The sequence below is a fragment of the Nannospalax galili genome, unplaced genomic scaffold, assembly GCF_000622305.1.
Source record: "Nannospalax galili isolate Female #2095 unplaced genomic scaffold, S.galili_v1.0 scaffold284, whole genome shotgun sequence".
NCBI lineage: Eukaryota > Metazoa > Chordata > Mammalia > Rodentia > Spalacidae > Nannospalax > Nannospalax galili.
The window spans coordinates 903,399-924,445 of record NW_008354281.1 but is presented as its reverse complement, the minus strand read 5'-3'; the positions used below and the strand labels follow the sequence as shown (position 1 = coordinate 924,445).

The following is a 21,047-nucleotide window of genomic DNA, read 5'->3' as shown; positions in this document are numbered from 1 at the left end:
ATGTGACAGTCTTGGGGTTTTCTCAATAAAATTTTTTAAATTATGAATACACATGCTTGGTTCTTGGAATTTTTCAAAAGCTCTGGGAAGCAGTGTATATAGGTGTTTGCTTGTATATGCACATATATATCTATGACATAATCAAGACTTAAGACCAGAAGACCAACTGAAGGTCAAATACTATATTAATGGACTTAGTGAGAAAAGAATACCACTTTAGTAGTAAAGATTTACACAACTCTTGATATAAAGAGGTAAGTTTGATTTGAAGTTCCTAAAAGCCAATGTAAAGACTAACATGATCCACAACAATTTTACCCTAGTTTCGTTATAGTACACTTTTCAAATTATATGAATTTTTGAAAATAAGTTTAGTGTTTAATAAAACATGCAATAAATCAAAGTAAATGTGAGCTCACAGTCTATCTAGACAGTTTGATTAAAAGTCTATTCTTTAATCTTTTCTGAGGTCATATCCCCAAGTAACACTTTGGAGAAATTTCTCCAAATCATGTTAACCCTTCAGGAACATGCTGTTATGTGACCAGATAAGAATAGTATGTATTATAAGGAAAAGAAGTTTTGTGTGTGTGTTGATACATTCCCAGGTTCAAATATTTTTGTTTAAGTCTAAGGTCCCATTTTTTCCCATAAGCATGAATCAAACAATATGAAAATATATGACACAAATATATGAAAAGTAGCTTGTGCCTAAATGAGATAATATGTCTGTATATTTTACCTTTCAAAGTAAACAAGATGTCATATCTTTTCCATTAAGCAAAAATACAACTTCATAATCCATTACATAAAGTATTTTCATTTGTTGGTCAAAAGGCAGCAATTTTCTTTGGCTAATATACAAATTTCATCAAAAATGTATTTTGGCATTTTCTTTTTTGGTGCTGTTGGTTTTTGCCACAAATTCTTATTCATTTTCATTAAGTGTACTATCATAAGAAACAAATATTTTTCTTGGGTCAATTTGGGAAAATAAACAATTACATATTAAATAAGGAGTACAAAGTTGGGGGAGATTTGTGACACCAGAAAATACACTATTCGCTATCTTTTTTTAGGGTCGCCTTTTGTAATTAAAATTTTGTGCATTTCATACAATAAATCTTGATCATATTTAGATGCTCTCCCTCCATCATATTTAGAACACTCCCCATTGCCTCCCTGCTGGATTTCATGCATTCTGTCATATATGTTAAGGTCTAGTCAGTCAAGTTGTTTATTTTGACATTTTCTCTATGAAGTTTTCTAAATACCTTCTCTCCTACTCCAGGGTCTGCAGTGAAATCCACCCCTGAGCAGAAGTGTCTGAGACTGAATTTGATAGACCACGCCACATTCAGCAATTCCTAACCCACAAACCCTTCATTTTATACTATTTCACCATTAGTTTCTGTCTCTGAGCCTATCATCTCTCTGAATATTGCCAAGTTACCTGTAACATTTTTAAAATTAAATTGTGATTTTCGTACACTGTGATTTGATGGTATTTAGATCCTGAGGAGCTGAGATATGATGAGCTCTCCAGGTGATTCAGATTAGATGAGATGTTTTCAGAATGGTATAGACATAGAGACTCTCCAGGTGACTTAGAGATTAACACAAAGTATGAGAAATGTGGGTAGTATAAACTGTTACATAGTAGTGGATTTGTGATGACCAGTGAAGAGCCACCTACCCTGTAGACAACAAACCTCCTCCCAGACGTAGGGATAAACCTCTTCTGAATTGCTCCTATGGAGAGCAGTTTAGCCCAGAACTTGTGACAGCACACCATCATACGTGTCTTATGGCAGAAGTTTTGGTCATATGGATGGGAAGTTTCTTGTGGTAACTAGAAAAGGGAAACCAGATACATGAGCAAGTCATCTATCTGGGAATGGGATGGGGTTGGGGGAGGGGTTGTTCTAGAACTTTTCCCAAGTTCAAAGAGAAAGTCTGAGGCTAGATCAGAAAATAAATAAACAAGTCCCAGCCAGGACAATCTTACAAGGCACCTTGTGAGTTGTGACACATTTCTCTTGTCTCAAGAAAAGTTGTCACAAGTGAGTGAAAAGACCTGCCTAAAGGCAGAAGGCAACAGAGCATGGACTTGAGATGTCTATCTGCCATCTGTAGACACTGTCCTGTGACTCACCTACTGTTTTCAAAGCAAATGTCTTCAATTATCTCTAGTCAGAAGAACTCAAAAAATCTAAAGGCCACAGATGGTTAGAATTTAAGATACTATTATTTTAAAAAGTTAATACAAATGTGTGTATTGTTATTCACTCTAGTTTAAGGTTATTTGTTGCAAATAAGGGACATGTGTTCGATATTAGTTGATTGCAGTTTATAAACCAATCCTACCTTACAAAGCCACAAGTAATTAAAAACTGTAATGTTGTACAGAGCATGAAGCTGATGGAAAGCATGTAGAACTGTGAAAAGCTGAGAAACCTGGGAGGGTGAAGTCAGGCGTGTGCCTTTTCCAGCACGTAAAGAACAAATTAAGGGGGTGAAGGAAGACTCGAGAACAGTGCAAGTCACAGAAAAAGGGAGAACCCTCATGAAACACCTTGCCTAGTAGTCACCCGTGGCTGTCTCAGCAGAACTCAACTCCTCTTGGCCAAGGGGGTGGTAAAACTTTTCCAGACCCATAAAACCCATGCCATTTGGTACAGCTAAGCCTTGGATATGCCACTGCCTCTAGTCACAGTGCCATCACTTGTCCTCTCAAAAGAACTGTGCTTTTTTTCAAGATGGTGTTTTGGTGTTACCTTGTCTGGGAGAGCCCAACTTGGTCTCGCTGTCTACTGCACTACCATTCATGTGTCTCCACTTCATAAATAAACCCACAGAATGTCTGTTTTCAATGTACAGCCCACTGAAACTGTTTATAAGTCATCTTCTTCCAATAGCCATAACCTACTTGAAGATAAAAAGTGGTATTCTAACACTGGGTGTGGTGGCACACACCTTTCATCCCAGCACCTGGAAGGCAGAGGCAGGCCCATCTCTGGTCTATTAAGTGAGTTCCAAGCTGGCTAAGGCTAGGGAGACACTGTCAAAAAGATAATAAATAAATAATAAATAAATACATAAATATAATTAAAAGGGCTATTCTGTTTACTAGCTGTCCAGCACATAATAAGAACCTGAGCATTATCTGTTGAAAGAATGAACAGGGATACAGAGCGTTGATTCAGAACAGAAACGCCAAAGAATGTCAATATAAAAGGCTTGACACAGAGCTAGAACTGTAACTAGGGAATGCAGGTTGTAAATGCTCACTCTGTGGTAAAGACATGCAGCACAGTAGTCACCCCATACACCTAGGAGGGCTTAAAGTCCCTGGGAGAATGAGAAGGTGAGCTTTATGAAGTAACATATAGATTTGAGGTACTGGGTCACAGTGGAGTAGGAGCAATGCCTCCCTCTTACAAAGCATTTCCGTGCTGAATAACAAGCAGCAAACACGCTATTTAGAGCAGCCTGTGCCCTGTAGTTCGGAGGAGAGCTGTAGGGTATCCCTCATTCTGTTTGTTAAACTAGTTAAAAATACAAACTAAAATTCAGGCAAAATATCTACTTAGGACAAAAGAACTTACGCTTGGCTGGTTCCCTGCATTGTGTCTCTCAGAACTTGGGGTTAATACAGAGGTCAAAACTCAAACACTGACAAAGACCACACATGGATAATGACAGTAAAAAGCTGACATGTGTGAAAGATGGGCAGGAGTTAGTGTGGCATGAAGAAACGAGAAATTGCATCCTACATCAAGGAGTCTGACCTCTCCCTTAGTCACTGCTTGTCCTCATATAACATCAGTGTAGGACTGTGGGCCCATGAGGGCCAGAGCTTTTGAATTTTTATGAGAAAAAAAATCTTGATTAATATTCAGTTTCTCAATTTTGAAAGGTAAAAATAATCTAATTATTTTAAACACACTTGGGCCTGCCCCATGTAGTCCAAACAACTGACACCTGAAGTCTGAATGTAACTTCTGTGTCATTAATTTGTAATTACAGGTGATTTTTGAGGAGACCTGGGTACTCAAGGGTTCTAACAAGGGTCAGTGGGTAGAAGTCATTCACTACAAAGCTGAGCTTTGCCTGGATCTCATTGTTACCCAGCTTTGGACATACTTTTGAAACCCTGGTGGTCCTGTCTACTTGAATAGTATAGCCTTCTAGATGGAAGAGAGTCTGAAGTTTTTTAAATAGAGAATGGGCACTATGTTGGGAATTTAGCAAAAGGCTTTTTTCATTGTCAGTGGATAAGATAAAAGTGTACAAACATTAACCTTTGGTGCATTCAGTTGGTGTTCACAGAAGAGAGCCGTTTCCTGAGCTTCATAAGGAAGTACAGATCTGCCATAGGCAGCTTTAGAGAAATAAAAATCAAGCTAGAGTGTAGTTTTCTAAAAAAAGGTAATGGGTCCGAGACAAATTTCATCTCAGACACCTGGTCCCAAAGTAGCAGTGGGTTAAAATTCTGCTACATAATTCCTTAGAAACACATGAAGACAGACCTTTGTGGGGTGCCTTCTGTGGTTGCTGTTCAAGAGGTAGCACTGAGGGCAAAGGCGCTGATAGCAAATAGAGAGCCACAGAGATCTATAAGTTTCGACCAATGATCTTAGTTTAGGTCATCTTGCTTTTCTTTTTTTCACTTTTTATTTTTATTTTTTGGAAATAAGTTTGCAAACTCACAGTCCTCCTGCCCCCTGAGTGCTGAGCTTTCACGTGTACACCACCCCAGGGAGTCCTGAGATCATTTTCATGAAATAATAATTTTAAAAAACTCAGAAGATCACAGTTGAAATGGTTTGAAATTTATTTTAATTCATTTTTTCATCCACATGAGAGAAAGGAGCTGGTTTTACTGGTTCACTGGAGAAACAGTCTAAGGGTTTTCACAGTAGAGAAAGAAGTTGATTTCAGGGTAGACACATATTTCAGGCTTCAAGGGCTGTGTCTAGACTTGGAAGGTTTTGCTACCCCCTAAAATAGTTAGGCAAGAAGTAAAAACATATTCCAGGCCAGCACAGGTATGGGAGTTTCTGCAGAACTTAGACCGTCTTAACTGAAACACCGTATGAGAGGAAAAAGCTGCTTCCAGATCCCTTATCTGTGATTTTCACACTCCACACTGAGCACTGCACCAGCTACACATTTAAAATTAAATCCTTCAACAGGAAAAGATTATGAATCAGTCAGGACTGACTGGCACTCGTGAATGTGAGTGTGTATAGCATGAGAGAGAGAGAGCATGCGTGCTCTCATTAGGGTACGATCTGTGATTTGACAGTCTCGCTGCTGCTCCTGCTGCTGCTGCGCTGGATGGTCTGTCATGAGTTGAAAAGGGCTGTGAGGGCTGAGGAGAACTGCAGCTCTGCAGACTGAGCGGCTGGCAGGTGGTCTCCCTGTCAAACAGACAGATTTTCTGCAGGATTGGGAACTTGGACCTACTACCACTTCATCTACCCAGAAAAGCAGGCAGCGTGGCAGAGGAAAAGGTAAGAGAAGAAACTGTTCTCTCTGGGAGCTGGGGGCAAGGGGAAGAATAGGTGCCAAGGCTTGCTACTGTATACCAAGGCGATTTCACCCCTGAGGGCTGAGGCAACAGCTAAATTCCTACCTGTCTTGACCACTGACCTCTTGGCTTTTTCCATGAGCACCTTTTTCTTCATTATACTTTCCCTGGGCATGTGAGAGGTTTCTTTATGTGTATTGTTCAATACTTGAACAACACTAGCAGGTATTGCTCAGTTTGGGAATGTTTTTTTGTTTTGTTTTCAGTTGGACACTGTTTCAAAACAGTGTTTCTGCTACTCTGTTCTTAAGCATTTTTCTCTGTGAAGAGGGAACTAGTCCCTCTTAATGTGAAGAGGTCAAAGCAGTGACTCCATTCTACACCAGAGTTGCAATAAAAGAAGTTTTGAGAAGTACATAGGAGCCCCATTACTGTAGAAACTTGAGGCAAAGAGAGAGAAAATGACAGCTACCTGTGTGACTTGAATATGTTCATAACCTTTCACAGGGGACAGAACTACAGCAATAAAAGTTGAGGGCTGGAAAGAAGATGTTTTAAAGAGCCAGTGTGTCAGAGACACTTCAAGCTCCTAAAGATGGAGAATGAAACAGTCAGCGAACTGAACCAAACCCAGCTTCAGCCACGAGCAGTGGTGGCCCTTGAGTACCAGGTGGTCACCATCCTACTTGTGCTCATTATTTGTGGACTGGGCATCGTGGGCAACATCATGGTTGTCCTGGTGGTTATGAGAACCAAGCACATGAGGACCCCCACAAACTGCTACCTGGTGAGTCTGGCAGTGGCGGATCTCATGGTCCTAGTGGCTGCAGGCCTCCCCAATATAACTGACAGCATCTATGGCTCCTGGGTCTATGGCTATGTTGGATGCCTCTGCATTACTTACCTTCAGTACTTAGGAATCAATGCATCCTCTTGTTCAATAACAGCCTTTACCATTGAGAGGTACATAGCAATCTGTCACCCAATCAAAGCCCAGTTTCTCTGCACATTTTCCAGAGCCAAAAAGATCATCATCTTTGTCTGGGCTTTCACATCCATTTACTGTATGCTCTGGTTCTTCCTGCTGGATCTCAACATAAGCACCTACAGAGATGCTACTGTGGTATCCTGTGGCTACAAGATCTCTAGGAATTACTACTCACCTATTTACCTAATGGACTTCGGTGTTTTTTATGTTGTGCCAATGATCCTGGCCACCGTGCTCTATGGATTCATAGCTAGAATCCTCTTCCTAAATCCCATTCCTTCAGACCCTAAAGAAAACTCTAAGATGTGGAAAAATGACTCAACCCATCAGAACAAGAATTTGACTTTAAATGCTTCCAATAGATGTTTCAACAGCACAGTATCTTCAAGGAAACAGGTAAGAAAAACTGAACCCCCAAGTCAAGAGGGAAATGTAGAATAGAGTTTGTTGTGAGATGGGATCAGCTTTGCCCTACTTAGCTGATGGCAAACTCAAAATACAGTCATGCAAATATCTCTCAGGGTAAGCTTCTGTCTTACATATTAAACCCATCTCTGGAGCAACTGGAGAGCTAAAAATAAAATGGGAAGATTTGATAGCACCTTAGCAGGTACCCAGTTCAGGTGCTATTAAGATATAAGGAACTGTAAGCAGAACCCCAAAAGTGTTCATATAAATAAAACATCTGTGCCTCTCTGGAAATGTTACCAGAACATTTAGACTATTTCTGCATGACAAAGAATTACCTTTCAAGAATTTTACTGCACAATTATCAAGAGAATTTGAGAATAGATGAGTCAAACTAATGAAACTTTCCTTGCTCTTCTATAGTTACCACTGAGATCATAGCAGAGGGGGAATCAGACTTGCTTGATTGGGTTTAGTGGGGGAAAAAAATCTCTCATCCTTTTCCTTGGCACCCTACCAGTTGTCATAGCATGCAAAAGTTGAAAATGCATTTTCCTCTGAAAAAAAAAAGCTTTCATAAAAGAGCCAACATTAGACACTAGCTATAAGCAATTTTAATGTGTGGTTTTGTAGCTAATCAAAACTGAAAACTCTTTTATGCTTCCAGATAACCTAAATGCCCACACAATTACATTGGAGTGGTGGTTTGATTAGTGAATAAAGTACCTTATTTGTTAAACAATGAAAAAATAAGACAGTTTTATATCATACACTCACTAATTTGTATCTGCACAACTATTCTAAGCTACATATGACCCTAGCTTTCAGCTCTTTTTCTCCTTTTTTGAATATAATAAATACATGGTAAACATTTTTTCTCATAATGAAAAGAAATCATGAAATCAACAATACTGTTTCATTCAAATGACTTGAATTTTCTTTATTTTGTTTTCTGCCAGGAATTCTGTGTACATAGAAAGAAAACCGAATACACTCTTCAAAGTATATATATATGGGTCACCTACACTATTACTCTCTGAAGCATAGGTTACCTATTATATGAATAAATATACACAGGTACACCGGCACATACTGAAATAAACTACTAAAGTGTAGATGTTTGCAATGAAGAAGTAACTGTAGCTAGAAAGAAGCAGAAGCAGCATGTTGAATGGCATATGACGCTTGATTCATATGCATTTACTACAAAGATAAAGGAGAGAACCTGAGGAGCTACTGCCAGCTCTTAGATTTGTATGATTTGGGGAAGGGAGCAATGCCACCTAATACCAGTACACTTGGCCATTTCCCAAGGCATGATTAATGGAAATGGAAAGAGATACTGTGGCCATCTGACAGGATAAACATTTACACATACAGTGAGATAATAAAGACTATGTACATCTCAATTAGAGGCCAAATATGGGTTAATATCTACAGCAAGGTAGGTCAGTGAATCAGGTCAGTCCTTAGACTCCCATTTATATTCTTGTTACAAATTCTGAAAAAATAAAGCCTAAAAATATTAAGCCTGTTTGTCAGGTCAACTGTCCTCTCATTCAATTACGTTCATTAGCACCTATCAGCATTAATAATGCACTTTAAATTGCTAATTATGTTACATGTTCATACTCTTTTCAAAGCTGTTACAGATAAGCTCTTTATACAACTATGATATCAAAGGAAAGGGCAAAGACTTGGCTCTAAACAACTCTGGGCCTAAATACCAGGGTTCCAATCAGTTGTATGTCCTTGGATAGTTAGAGCTTCATAAGCCTTAGATTCCTCATCTATAAAATGAGATGAACAGAAACACCCAGAAACAGTGTGAGGGTCCAGGGTAAGTCCTGTGGAAGACATCTGAAGCAGAACAGTGACTTTTCACCTCAGTGCTAGTTGAGTTCCTTCTTAGCTTTTTTGTTTGTTTTTTTGTTTGTTTGTTTGTTTGTTTTGGATTGGCAACTGTAAGAGAAATAGACTTATTCTTAAATACATGTACTTACCAATTTGTCAAAGACTATTTGTTGAATAGGTTTGTATGTTATAGAAACTTCTCTAAGGAACTTTGGGCATTTGGGGGTGTATTCAGAACATCTGGGATTGTTGCAAAAATGTCACTGTAAGCATCCAGGGGTAAGGGACACTAAATGTCCTCTAATGTGCCAGCCAGTTCTACACAGTAAAGAACAACCGAGTTACTGATACCTGTAACCCCCTCATTGAGAAATGTGGGGCAACTCATAAATTAATGGAAACTCATTTAAATAATGTGTGATTAACTAATCCAGATTATAGATAGGATGGATGTTTGGAAGAAAAGAAGGGAAATTATGGTCTTGAGGGATCATCAAAGACTTTGTAGACTTGGTTGTGCCTGAGAAGACTCTAGAAGGATAAGGGTTATCTGAAAAGTAGAAGTCAAGAGCAATGTCGCCTCATTCATAAATCTCAAGACATGGTGACTGGGATGATTATGCTACAGGTTTAGAAAAGGGATAAGAAGTAGGCAGGGGGCCTTTTACAGAAAAGACTGATTTGGTTGACTTAAATAAATGATATGTTTAAGGTAGTAGTAGTAAAAAGGAAGATTGGATTAATATAAATGTGTACAAATATATATAAGCATTGTATGTCAGAAAAGAGGAGGAGGAAAGGGGGCGAGAGACAGAGAAAGAGAGAGAAGCATTGTAGAGGATCCCAAATATCAGGTGGATAATTGGGAGTTTGAACTTAAGGGGAAGGGAACAAAGAATGTGAGTGGCAAACATGTGACAGCAATGTTGGGTGTTTGGGGATGAGAAACTGACAGCCATGGATAAGGAAGAGTTGAAGATTGAGAGATGGGTGACAGAAAGTCACCCATGAGAGCTGTTGGTAGTGATACAGCATAAGGTATTAAGATCCTCTATCAAAAGAATTTAAAGTAAGGTGCATGCAGATAGACATTTCAGATGAGGATGAATGTGCAATGTGGCTATATGAGGCAAATGATGAGGAGAGATCCATTCAACAGAGCACCAGGGCTCTACGTATGGATGGACTGTTGCAGCCCCAGGGATGACAGCTGAGAAGCGAGACCAGTCTGGTCCAGAATTAGTGATGTATGATTTGGCTTTATCCATTTCTAAAATACTTCTTTCTTTAATTCTTCATAAGGTTCAAATCTTCACCTCTTATAACCCAATGAGTTTTATTTTAATATTTCTCTCTGAATATTTTTCTTTTAGGCAAGTTTAATTTACATTTTAATAAATACTTATCTAGGCCAGGTTTTCTAGCCAAGTTATTAAAATCAAATGTACATAGCTTAAAGAATTACATTTCTTGAAGGAAATAAAAAAGATTATTTGTTTGTAAAAGACAAATGTGATGTTTTTATTTGCTTGTTTTTAATTTGTATCCCCAATGCAGAAAATCTAGACCAGAATTTTTTTCTATTACTAAAAGATTCAATTATGTTTTAGCAAACCAGCTTAAGTTGGGGTAATTAAGTGAAATATGTTAGTCCATTTGGTGGTTAGAAATTGTGTAAAGAGTTTATCTAATTAAGGCTGTAAAAGACAAATGTGATGTTTTTATTTGCTTGTTTTTAATTTGTATCCCCAATGCAGAAAATCTAGACCAGAATTTTTTTCTATTACTAAAAGATTCAATTATGTTTTAGCAAACCAGCTTAAGTTGGGGTAATTAAGTGAAATATGTTAGTCCATTTGGTGGTTAGAAATTGTGTAAAGAGTTTATCTAATTAAGGCTTTTGCTTTGCTGTTGGTTTTTTGATTTTGAAGAGACACGATTTAAATGGTGATGTTTCTTACATATCAGCTCTACCTACACAAAGCAAAAGATGTCTCAGAACACCCAATTCCTGTGTTCAGCCTTATGTGGAAAGGGCATCACTATCATTGACTATATATTTCTATGCAATTGATAAAATTAAAAAAAAAATTGGAACCACAGAAAGCCTTTTGATAAAACTCTATGCTATCAATACATACATTCAATCCAAACATTTGCTTGCCATGACTGCAGAGATATTTTACAGACCAGGCTACCAATTTATTTTCAGTGAGCTTAACAACTCTTTTCTTTTCTCACAGGATAACTGGTAGCAAAACTGTGTGACCCAGTCCTAAAGAAGCTCCCAGAGTCTGTGGCAAATTTTTCATTATGGGTTTATTTGACTAATCCAGTCTTTAAAATACCAGTTGTTGTTTATATAAAATACTGAAAACCCCTTTATTCTACTAAGAAGACTCTTGATACCTCAAGAAACAAAAATAGCTTTCCTTTCTAAAGTAACACATGCCTTTTGGAATTGACACTGATGCAGATATAAAAGCAATGGTGTTCTATGGAAAGCATGAAGAATTAAGATAAAGAGGTGTATTCCAGCATTCAAAGACCAAGATCACTGTCATTTCCTTATGTACCTTTTCTTCTGCTTTTATTGATCATTTTAGATAATTATAGCCAGCAGTAGTAGATCTAAGCTTGTTTTCTACCTTTGCACATGAAATGTTGCAATTAATCTTCTCAAAGAGAACACAAAAAGTAAAAGAAATTAATTAGAATAGAGTCAGTTTCTCTAAGCCTCAGTTTTCGCATCAATGAAGTGATTGCCTTACATAGTTGCTGCTGAAATCAAAGAAAATGCACCAGAAAAAAAATTCATATTTGCTCTCATCTGTCAGCTGCTCCTCCCTGTCCCTTCTTTTCAGGTACTGAATCTTCCTAAGCAACCTTCTTGCCCTCTCAGGAGGAACCCAGACATTCAGTTGCTTATGAAATAAAGGCTCCAGTATGCCTGATCTTCTCACCCTGCCTCCAATGCTGTTTTTCTCTCTCTCTCTCCCTCTCTCTCTCATATGAATATGTACATGTTTGTGTATGGAGGTTAGACATGGACATCAGGTGTCTTCCTCAATTGCTCTCTGCCTTATTTTTTGAGAAAGTTTCTCTCACTAAACTTGGAGCACATCAATTTGTCTAGACTGGTTGGCCACTGAGCTCTGGGGGTTCCTCCTGTCTCTGCACTACCAGTGTTGAGGTAACAGACAAATGCATATTGGCTGTTCATGGGTGCTGAGATCTGAACCCAGGCTCTCAGGTTTGTGTGGCAAAGTCTTTAACAAATGAGCCATCTTCCTAATGAGCTGTGTACTCTTTAAAGAAGAAATCTTAAACAAGACATGAGGAAATCAGGTGTTGTGGTACAGGCCTATAATATCAACACTTCAAAGGGTGGGATAGGATGATCACAAATTCAAGGCCAGCCCGAGCAGCTGACCAGCCTGGGGTACATAGCAAGATCTATTTAAAATGAAAAAGCAGCTCACAAGGGAAAAGAGACAGGCATAATAATGGCATGTCAGGGCCAGGGGTTTGGGATGACAAAGAAGTTCTCTAAGTTGTGTGGCTTTGCATCTGTCAACTGCACACACATCTTAAAGAAATCCTGTTCAATATCCTGCTCAACATAATATAATGGTCCTTTCCCTCCAGGAACTTAGCCAAGGATTAGCCTTTAAAGGCAATGTAAGAGTACTAAACTTTTTAGCATTTGACCTACACTAAAGCTTTCCCAAGTATACTGGGGCTGTTTACACAGGCACAGCTTTCATTTTTGTCTTATTTGTCCCAGATATCTGGGTTCAACCACATCCGTAAGAGTATAGATATCTTTACACTGCAGAAAAAGTACAATTTTGTCACTTAGCACACATGCAACTGAATATGCCACTTTATTACTGAAGAATAGCTTACTATTTTCTGTTCACATATTGTTTGAAGGGAAGATTCCACAAATTTACTGATGTCAGTCCCCTGAAGCTATACACCTTGTGTCCTTTGCCTTAGATGAGTACACCCTGTTTGCTTGAAATTTTAGATATTCAGCTTTGAGCCAAAATTTCACCAGTAAGAAAAAATAAATTTTCATATATGCATACAGAAAAGGAAAGCCTGCACTCCAACAGAATTTTCAATTTGGCCAACAACAACAACAGCAAAATCTTAAAATCAGTTATCCTTCAGAGTAACAAACTACTTAATTATAAAGTGTCTCATGAATTCTTTAAAATAAAGCATATCCTATAGCAGGGATATCAGAGTATAAGGGCTCTAGTCGGGGGAGGGAGGATATGGGAGGGTGCTATCTGGGAAGTGGGTATAAAATATTAATTAATTAATTAATTAATTAATTAAAAGAAAAGCATATCCTAAGTTTCAAGGGAGTGAAGACTGATCTGTCAGCAGGTTTTGAGTCTTGTGTGCTTTTTTTTCTTCACATGGTATCAATTCTTCACACCATATCACTTCTGTACTCACAGAGAGAACATTTAGAAAGATTACATTAGTTATTCCATCCATACCCTCATCTCTTTTTGTTCTTCTACATTTTTTATTGAATTTTTGTGTATTTCTTATAGAACATCTCAATCAATCTTAATCATCTTTATACCCCACCCCCACCGGCACCCTTCCACAGACCCCCCCCCCGCTAGAATTAATACATTATATCATTTGTCTTAAGGTCTATTGTGTCAAGTTAGTGTCCAAGATGTCCCTCAGTGCAAGTTCACCCACTGAGGTCTAGTCAGCCTATCTAGAGTCTCTCACTTTTAGGAAGATCAGCATTTCCTCACCCAGCAGTAATCAGTTGCCAATATTTCTTCAGCTAAGATTGGGGTCACCTGTCCATTTCCCCAGTTCTATGCTAGAGTTTTGTCTGTTTGAGTTTGCATAGGTCCTGTGTATGCTGATACTATTGTTGTAGGTTCATATGAGCAGGGTCCCAGGATTTTGTGGAGCTCTGTTTCTATATGGTCATGTACCACCTCCCTAGCTCTTACAATCTTTCTTCCCTCTCTTCCACAATGGTCCCTGAGCCCTGGGTGGGTATAGGTTAATAAAGGAGTCTTAGCCAAGGACCAGCATTCTGCAGACTCTTATTCTCTACGCTTTTGCCATTTGTAACCTCTTGTGTTCCTGGCGCTCTGTTGCTTGAGGGAGCTTCATTAATGAGAATTGAGATATTCATTAGTGTTCTCTTTACCCCTTGTTCTGTGTTCCATGAACCTTAGGTGTAGAGGTTGCATTGTAGATATGCCACTTAGGCCTAGGCAATTCACAGACAATGTCTGTGTGTGACCTGTTTCGGCACTCAGCAATAGTCTCTGTCTGGTGCAAAAGAAACTTCTTTGATGAGTGGTGACTGGAGAATTCATCTGTAAATATAAGGATCCATATTTTCACATAGTAAGAGATCGCGTTAGTCTAGAGATGTGACAGTTTTGGGGTGTGTTTGCTTTTTATGAATAGGGAAAAAGTGAAAAGTACAAAACTACACCTGAGCTGAGCCAGCAAAATTCCACATTAGGTCACTTCCACTCAATACCTCAAATGTCATTAGACCACCACTCATAACCCAGAAGCCTTAGTACCACCCTAAGGTATGGAGGCTGCAGGGATATAGGGACCTTTCTACCTTCAAGGAGTTTCTTATTCACTACACACACAATTGTGAACAGACTACTGTGTTCTATAAGAGCAGATGCAGCACTGGTAGAGAACAAATAAAATGAGGGAAGATGTTGTAATGCACTTAGCTACATCACATGCTTTTACTCACATTTAAAATATTTTTTATTTAATTTTGTTTATTCTTTGAGAATTTCATAGATGAATATAATGTAGTTTGATCATATCTGCCCCGATGCCTCCTCCAACTTCTCCTAGACCCCTGCAGACCCCTTCTGATTTTGTATCCTCTTCTTTTTCATTTTTCTTTATAACTGGATGAGGTTAGTGCTGCCGATATGCACTTGGGTGTGGGGACATCCACTGGAGCACGAGCAACCTGTGAAAGGATGCAACCCTGAAGAAAACTGACTCCTCCTCCCTAAAAGCCATCTATTTGCCAATAGTTTCCAGCCTATGGTAGGGCCTCCTGAGCCCTCCCATCATCCATGCTGGGATGTTGGCTGGCCTGCTTTTCTGAAGTTCTTATATAGACATCCAGAGCTGCTCTGAGTTGTGAATGTGATGGCCCTATCATACCCAGAAGACACTGTTTTGTAATAGTCTTTTCCACTCCAGCCTCTGGCTTATAGTCTCTCTATCCCCCTCTTCTACAATGCTCCCTGAAGGGGGGTTGTATAGGTGTCCCTTTGTGGACTGAGTACTCCACAGTCACCTATTCTCTGTACTTGGACTAGTTATGAGTCTCTGTATTAACCACCAACCACTGCTATAAGAAGCCTGTCTGATGAGGAGTGAGAGCCCCATTAATATTCAGATATACAGATAAGTATTTAGAAGGCAGTTTGATGCTATGTTCATTTAGCAAATAACAGAAGAGTACCTGGCATTTTGTGCCACACCTATAGAGATGGATTGAATGTCTTAAGGCAGCAACAAGTAGAAATGGAAGGAAGAGAGTTGAGCAGCAATGAGGGGTGAATAGGTGGGGACTGGGCACATTCAGGGAGAACTGTCCAGTACCATTAAGGGGACTAACTGGTAAACAAGGTCTGAAACACATTGTGGTCCTACTTCTCTTCCCAAACCTGCTCCTGAGCTCTATATTTCTTCTCCTCCCATGCTTACACCCACCACCCATGAGTCTCCAGTATTTCGTTCTGAAAAAGATATCTCCTGATTCATATTTGTAATTCCTTCTTGGATATCATATAATCACATTAGATCCAATCCATCTACAACTAAGCTCATTTTCCCCTTCAGAAGTCTTTACCTCTTTCTTTTCTGTTTTATGTTCCTAATACCTTTTTCTGCCATTATCCCTTTACCAAAATCTAAGCAATAGCCAAGTCCTAGTAATTCTAGGGTAACTCACAGATGACCCACTTCTCCACCCACACTGCCACTGTCCCAGTTCACCCGCTTTCACTGCTGTATTTCAGTATACACTCACCAGCTTCTCCAACACCCATCCCATTCTCTCCCAAACCACTCTGCACATTACTGACTAAGGGACCTTTTTAATACAGAACTACATCATTAAAAATAATTTTAGCGTTCCCTGAAGCCCAGCAGTTAAACCCCCTAGAGTAACAAATAAGATCCCAGCACCTTCCTATATTTTCAGCTTCATCCCTCAAGGCTCTGTCAACTCACACTTTATGCTCCTGCAACATTGAATTATTTGCAGTTCTCTGAACATGCTCTGCCTCAGCCAGAACACCCTTTATCTGGCAAGTTTCCAAATGTCTTCCAAATCTCAAATCAAATAATGTCTCGTGCACCTCATAAGGCCTTCCCTGAAATTCTCAGTCCAGTTCATATAACTGCCCCCACCCCCAGCTAACAGTACACATGTAAGGTGTCCCCTATGTGTTCACAGTACTTCTCATATATTTCTGGTTTAGAAATTTTTCAGTTCATAATTGTTAACCTGTTTGTCTTCCAATACCTGCTAACATCATTAAGAGTAAGACCTTGTCCCCTCCATTCTCCTCAGCATTGAACTTGGTAAAGACTAGGTCACCCAAAGTGTATGGATACAGAGCTGTGCTGCCACCAAGGAGCATGGGTTTTGCAGGAGCAGGTTGGCTGTCCCTTCCACGTCTACATCCAGTACCATCACAAGACTGCTTAAGATTGGCCATAGTTGATGTGAATTCGCTATAGAAATCAGCAAACAGGATGTTGCAGTCTTCCATCCTTTGGTGGAGAAATAAATGTCCAATGTTTACAATATGTTTCTATATGTGCGGCTATGTCTCAAATATGTAGCTTTTCATATTCAATATAAATAAAAGTGTTAAAAGAGTATAGGTTTGTGCACTTAGGGCCTCAGTAAGTTCAATACTCTATTTTGCAAAACACTGCTTATATGTGCCATATCCTTCTCCAATTATAAGTAAAATTTCCTTCCCTTTTATTAAATCCCTCTTTGAATGTCAAAATAACCCAGTTGGAACTAATTAGCATGATGATGATTGAGTAGATACAATCTTTCAGGAAGATTTCTCCCTACAAACAGCACAAGCTAACTTAGAAACATAGCAAAGACAATAATTCACTTTGTAGTAAAGAAATGCAGTTGACTCTCCCACAGTCCTTCAAAATTCTCCCCTAAATGAAGGAGCTACTTTGAACAGAAGGGGAGAGAAGCCAAGCAGTGGCAACCCAGAGAAAGCAAATATGAGCACCAGCGTGAAGGCACCAATAAATCCAACTGAGTGTCCCCATGTGGCCAGTCTTCCTAAAATACTTCATACACATCATCTCCCATTAAAAAAATATATTTCCAGTCTCCTCTGACTAGCTTTCAAAACCCTATCATTTTTCCTGGCTTTGCTCACCTCTTGTCTCTTTAATTTAATAAACATTTATTGAGCACTGATTTCATGCCAGGCACTATTCCAGAGAAGCAACAACAGTCATTGCTCTATAGAGCTTACTATAAAATAAAACAGATTGACACTCATAACAAGGGAAAAACAGGAGGTTAAGGTATACAGCATACATAAGGGGCAATGATAAAGGGGTTATTACTGTACTTAAGGTTGGAAAGCAAGCCTCAAATGGGATAAGACACCTGCTTTTGAAGGATAAGCAGGCATTTGCTAGGCCAACACAAAAAGCACAGACTTTCAAGCCAACAGAAATTGTATAACCAAGCTGCCCAGAATAAGCCCATAGCTGAGTAAGCCCTTTGTGTCATCAAAAGGTATCTAAACCTGGTTTAAATCAGTAGAAAATCACTGAAGGCCTTTATTAGGGACAACAGCACATGGGACTTGATGCTTGGGACTTTATTCTTAAGAACTGTATTATCTAGCAAATCCAGAATCAGAGACAGGAATGAGGCTATTGCAATTCAGAAAGAAGGAAATAAGACTTCAGGCAGGAAGGAATGGTACAGGAGACTAGGAAGCAATGCAGATGAGAAATATTTAAGAATCAAAATCAGTAGGACTTAACATAAATGTAGCAGATAAGGAAGGGAGCAGTTCTTAAAAGGAATCCCAGATTCTTGGCTAGAGCGGGCAGTGGTATTGTTAAGCATAGCACAGAATGCAAGAAGAAGACCAGTCTTATCTGTATTTATTCCTTCTCCATTGGTCCCAATATGTCAACTCGGACTATGTCAGGGCGAGCTCATTTATGCCTTGTGATTTTTGCTTATGTTTCTATGCCCATCCTCATAAGGCCCTCTCTGCATTTTTATACTTCCGTGCTTTTCCAGAATGTTCCACTCAGCTTCTCAGCTCAGGTTACAGGTAGATCTAAAGATCCCATACAAAAGGCAAGTGAGCATGTTCTCGAGCCTGAAAAGCACAAATTCCAGATCATTATCTAACTTTTGGCAAGTTAATTTATTATACTATTTACATTTTTGTTTTTATTACATTTGGGGTGTGTGTGTGTGTGTGTGTGTGTGTGTGTGTGTGTTTATGGGTGCGCATGCTACAGTACACACATAGAGGTCAGAGGACAACTTGCAGGATTGGTCTTCTGTTACCATGCAGGTCGAGGGATTGAACTCAAGGTGTTAGGTTTGGTAGCCAAGCCCTCTACTTGCTGAGCCATCTCGCCAACCCAATTTATTATACTTACTGATACTTCAGTTGGTTCATGCATAGAATGGGATGTTAACAAGATTCACTCATTAGGTTTCTCTGAAGAAATGTACATAAGTACCCTCAAATTCAACTAACTACATCTAAATTATACATTACTTTCAAATAGCATTTATTCACTCCTTATTCATGAACTATAAAATTACACCAAACATGGTGGCACATGCCTGTAATCCCAGCACTCTGGAGGCAGAGGCAAGTGGATCTCTATGAGATTGAGACCAGGTGGTATACATAGGGAGTTCCAGGCCAGCTGGGGCTACAGGGAGACCCTGTCTCAAAAAGACCAAAAGAAAAAAAAAAAAGAAAGAAATATAAAAATAATAGACTGTATTTCTTTCCTAAAGGAGTAGACAAAATTTAAGAAATTGAAATATAGGTAGATGGTTGACATCTCTAACAGAGTATTAATAAGGCTAAATCAGTAAATGTTCCTTCAGTTCCTGTTACATTACATGCTCAGAGAGAAGCACACTAAATACACCTCCAAGTCACAAACACAACAGAAGCTAAACATTACTAACTGACTTCTTATTATGTACTTCCTACTAAGCAAGTGCTTAGCATGAATGAACAAATGCAGTAAGTCTCCACATCAACCTTGAGAAGTAGGGAGTAATTATAGCACAGGAATGCTAAGTAGCTTACCCCAGATCACACATCTAGAAACAAAGTCAGGATTTGAACACGGTGCTTCTACTCCAGCATGTCACCAGAAAGGCAAGAGAAAAATTAAATAACGATGAATTTTGTGGAAGTTAAACATCTTGGAGCTGGTAGGGTGAAAGAGGAGTGGAGATTTGGAGAGGTAGGTTAAAGAGAATGAAAGAAGTCATTTCAGAAAAAGGGAAGGAAAAGATGTGAAATTTTGTTATCAATAGGGGAATAGAAGAAAGGCCAGTATGAAAATGAGTATGTTCTGTCTGAGGAAAGTTGAGACATGGAGAACAAATGCTCACTTTATGAAGATATGGACAATAAATGTCAAAGACACACAGGCTGAGGTTTGGCCAGCGAGGCTAGAAAACCAAACACAAGAACATTTTCTGCCTTCACATAATGCATTGGCAAAGCTAGAGAAAGTCTCATTCTAGAAATCTTAGCCACTTTGCTCTTGGAGTTCTATTCCAAATAGGCCCTCAGTGATCTCTAGGTATATTTGCAATATCATGATCAGTTCCTTTTCATGTTTTAGCTGACTTTTTCAAATGCCATTTTTATCAAGTCACTCTTTCCTCAGAAATGCAACCCACTTTCAACCTCCCCTTTCTATTGCAATTACTTGTTTCACTTTTGTGATTTCTTCTCTGCACCATAGTGAGGTGGCCAATCACCAGACTTGCAGAGGCTCCATAACCAATGTCCCTGATTCTTAATTCCCTCTTCTGAGTCATCTCCCAGTGCTGCTAGAATCATTTAATATGCAAAAGGCGCCATCACTACTCTGCCTAAAAACCTCCAATATTTGTTGTACATTGAAAACCCAAGCCATTATCATGGTCTCTTGGGATGTTGATGCTCCGCTCCCTCATTACTTTTCACACTCACTACTTTTCTCACTCAATCTTTCACCTCGAAGCCAGTGCAGCCATTCCCCTGTTCCTAAGCAGTCCTAAGCCTCTTACTGGCCTGTTATTTCCAATCCACCTTCTAGTGGGTCACCACTCAAGACAGATCCTTACCCTCCCCAAGTGGAACTTGGTGTCTCTGTTCTCTTTGTAGTACTGCTGGTTTCATCTGCACAGCCCACGTTGCTGTTGATAATTTTATCAAATACTACCTCTCTCACCATGCTGTGCATTCTACAAGAACGGAGACATAATCCATTCTCTCTGGTGTTCATGATGCCTCTCTTGATCTGATCTTAAGTGATCAGTAAACCCTGCTCATAAAGGGTGAAGTAAATAGAACAATCAAATCTGCCTCTAAGGGCTTCTTTGGGTGACTGAAAATGCTAAAATATTATAATAAATATTTAAAAAAAGATACTTTAAAAACTATAAGAAATGTTTCACTTAGGATTAGAAGTTATATGTGGAGAGTGATAATATTCAGTCATGAGTACAGATTTGACAATCATTGGAATCATGGAAAGAAGGAATGGCAAAGATTGAATTCTTAAAAAGGGAAGGGCAAACTGACAATAACTGTTACGTCCCAGGGACTACAAGAAGGTCAGAGACTTTCAGAAAGATAAAAGAACCATTTTTCCTTCTCAGTACATGGCCAGAGGGCTAAAGAGTGTTTCAGTGGATGTTCCCAGTTGGGAGGGAAAGAAAAGAAAGAACAAGCCAGAGAGCAAGGAAAGACTGTTAAAAAAGTAAAGTGGACTCATCTAAAATAGAAATCGCAGCCTAACCACTGAGTCAAACAGAACATGTTAGTGTTGCGTGGTGGTATTTGAGAAAGAGTTGAGCAGAAAAGGACAAAGATATACATGTGTGAAATAAAATGGAAAATTCTAACACCTCACAGACATATTTAGTTGAAATCAAAATAGGTAGCGTTT

The 21,047-nt window shown here is 39.0% G+C and overlaps 1 protein-coding gene across 1 annotated transcript in view; it reads left to right on the top strand.

The window, feature by feature from the left end:
- The first annotated feature begins 5,284 nt into the window (after positions 1 to 5,284).
- The window catches only part of Trhr (thyrotropin releasing hormone receptor), a 36,532-nt gene continuing 20,769 nt past the window's right edge, over positions 5,285 to 21,047 (top strand). The window contains exons 1-2 of the mRNA XM_008851500.2: positions 5,285 to 5,519; positions 6,044 to 6,920. Of these exons, the coding sequence (XP_008849722.1) occupies positions 6,132 to 6,920 (789 nt within the window). The 5' untranslated portion in view covers positions 5,285 to 5,519; positions 6,044 to 6,131. The remainder of the gene's footprint in view (positions 5,520 to 6,043; positions 6,921 to 21,047) is intronic.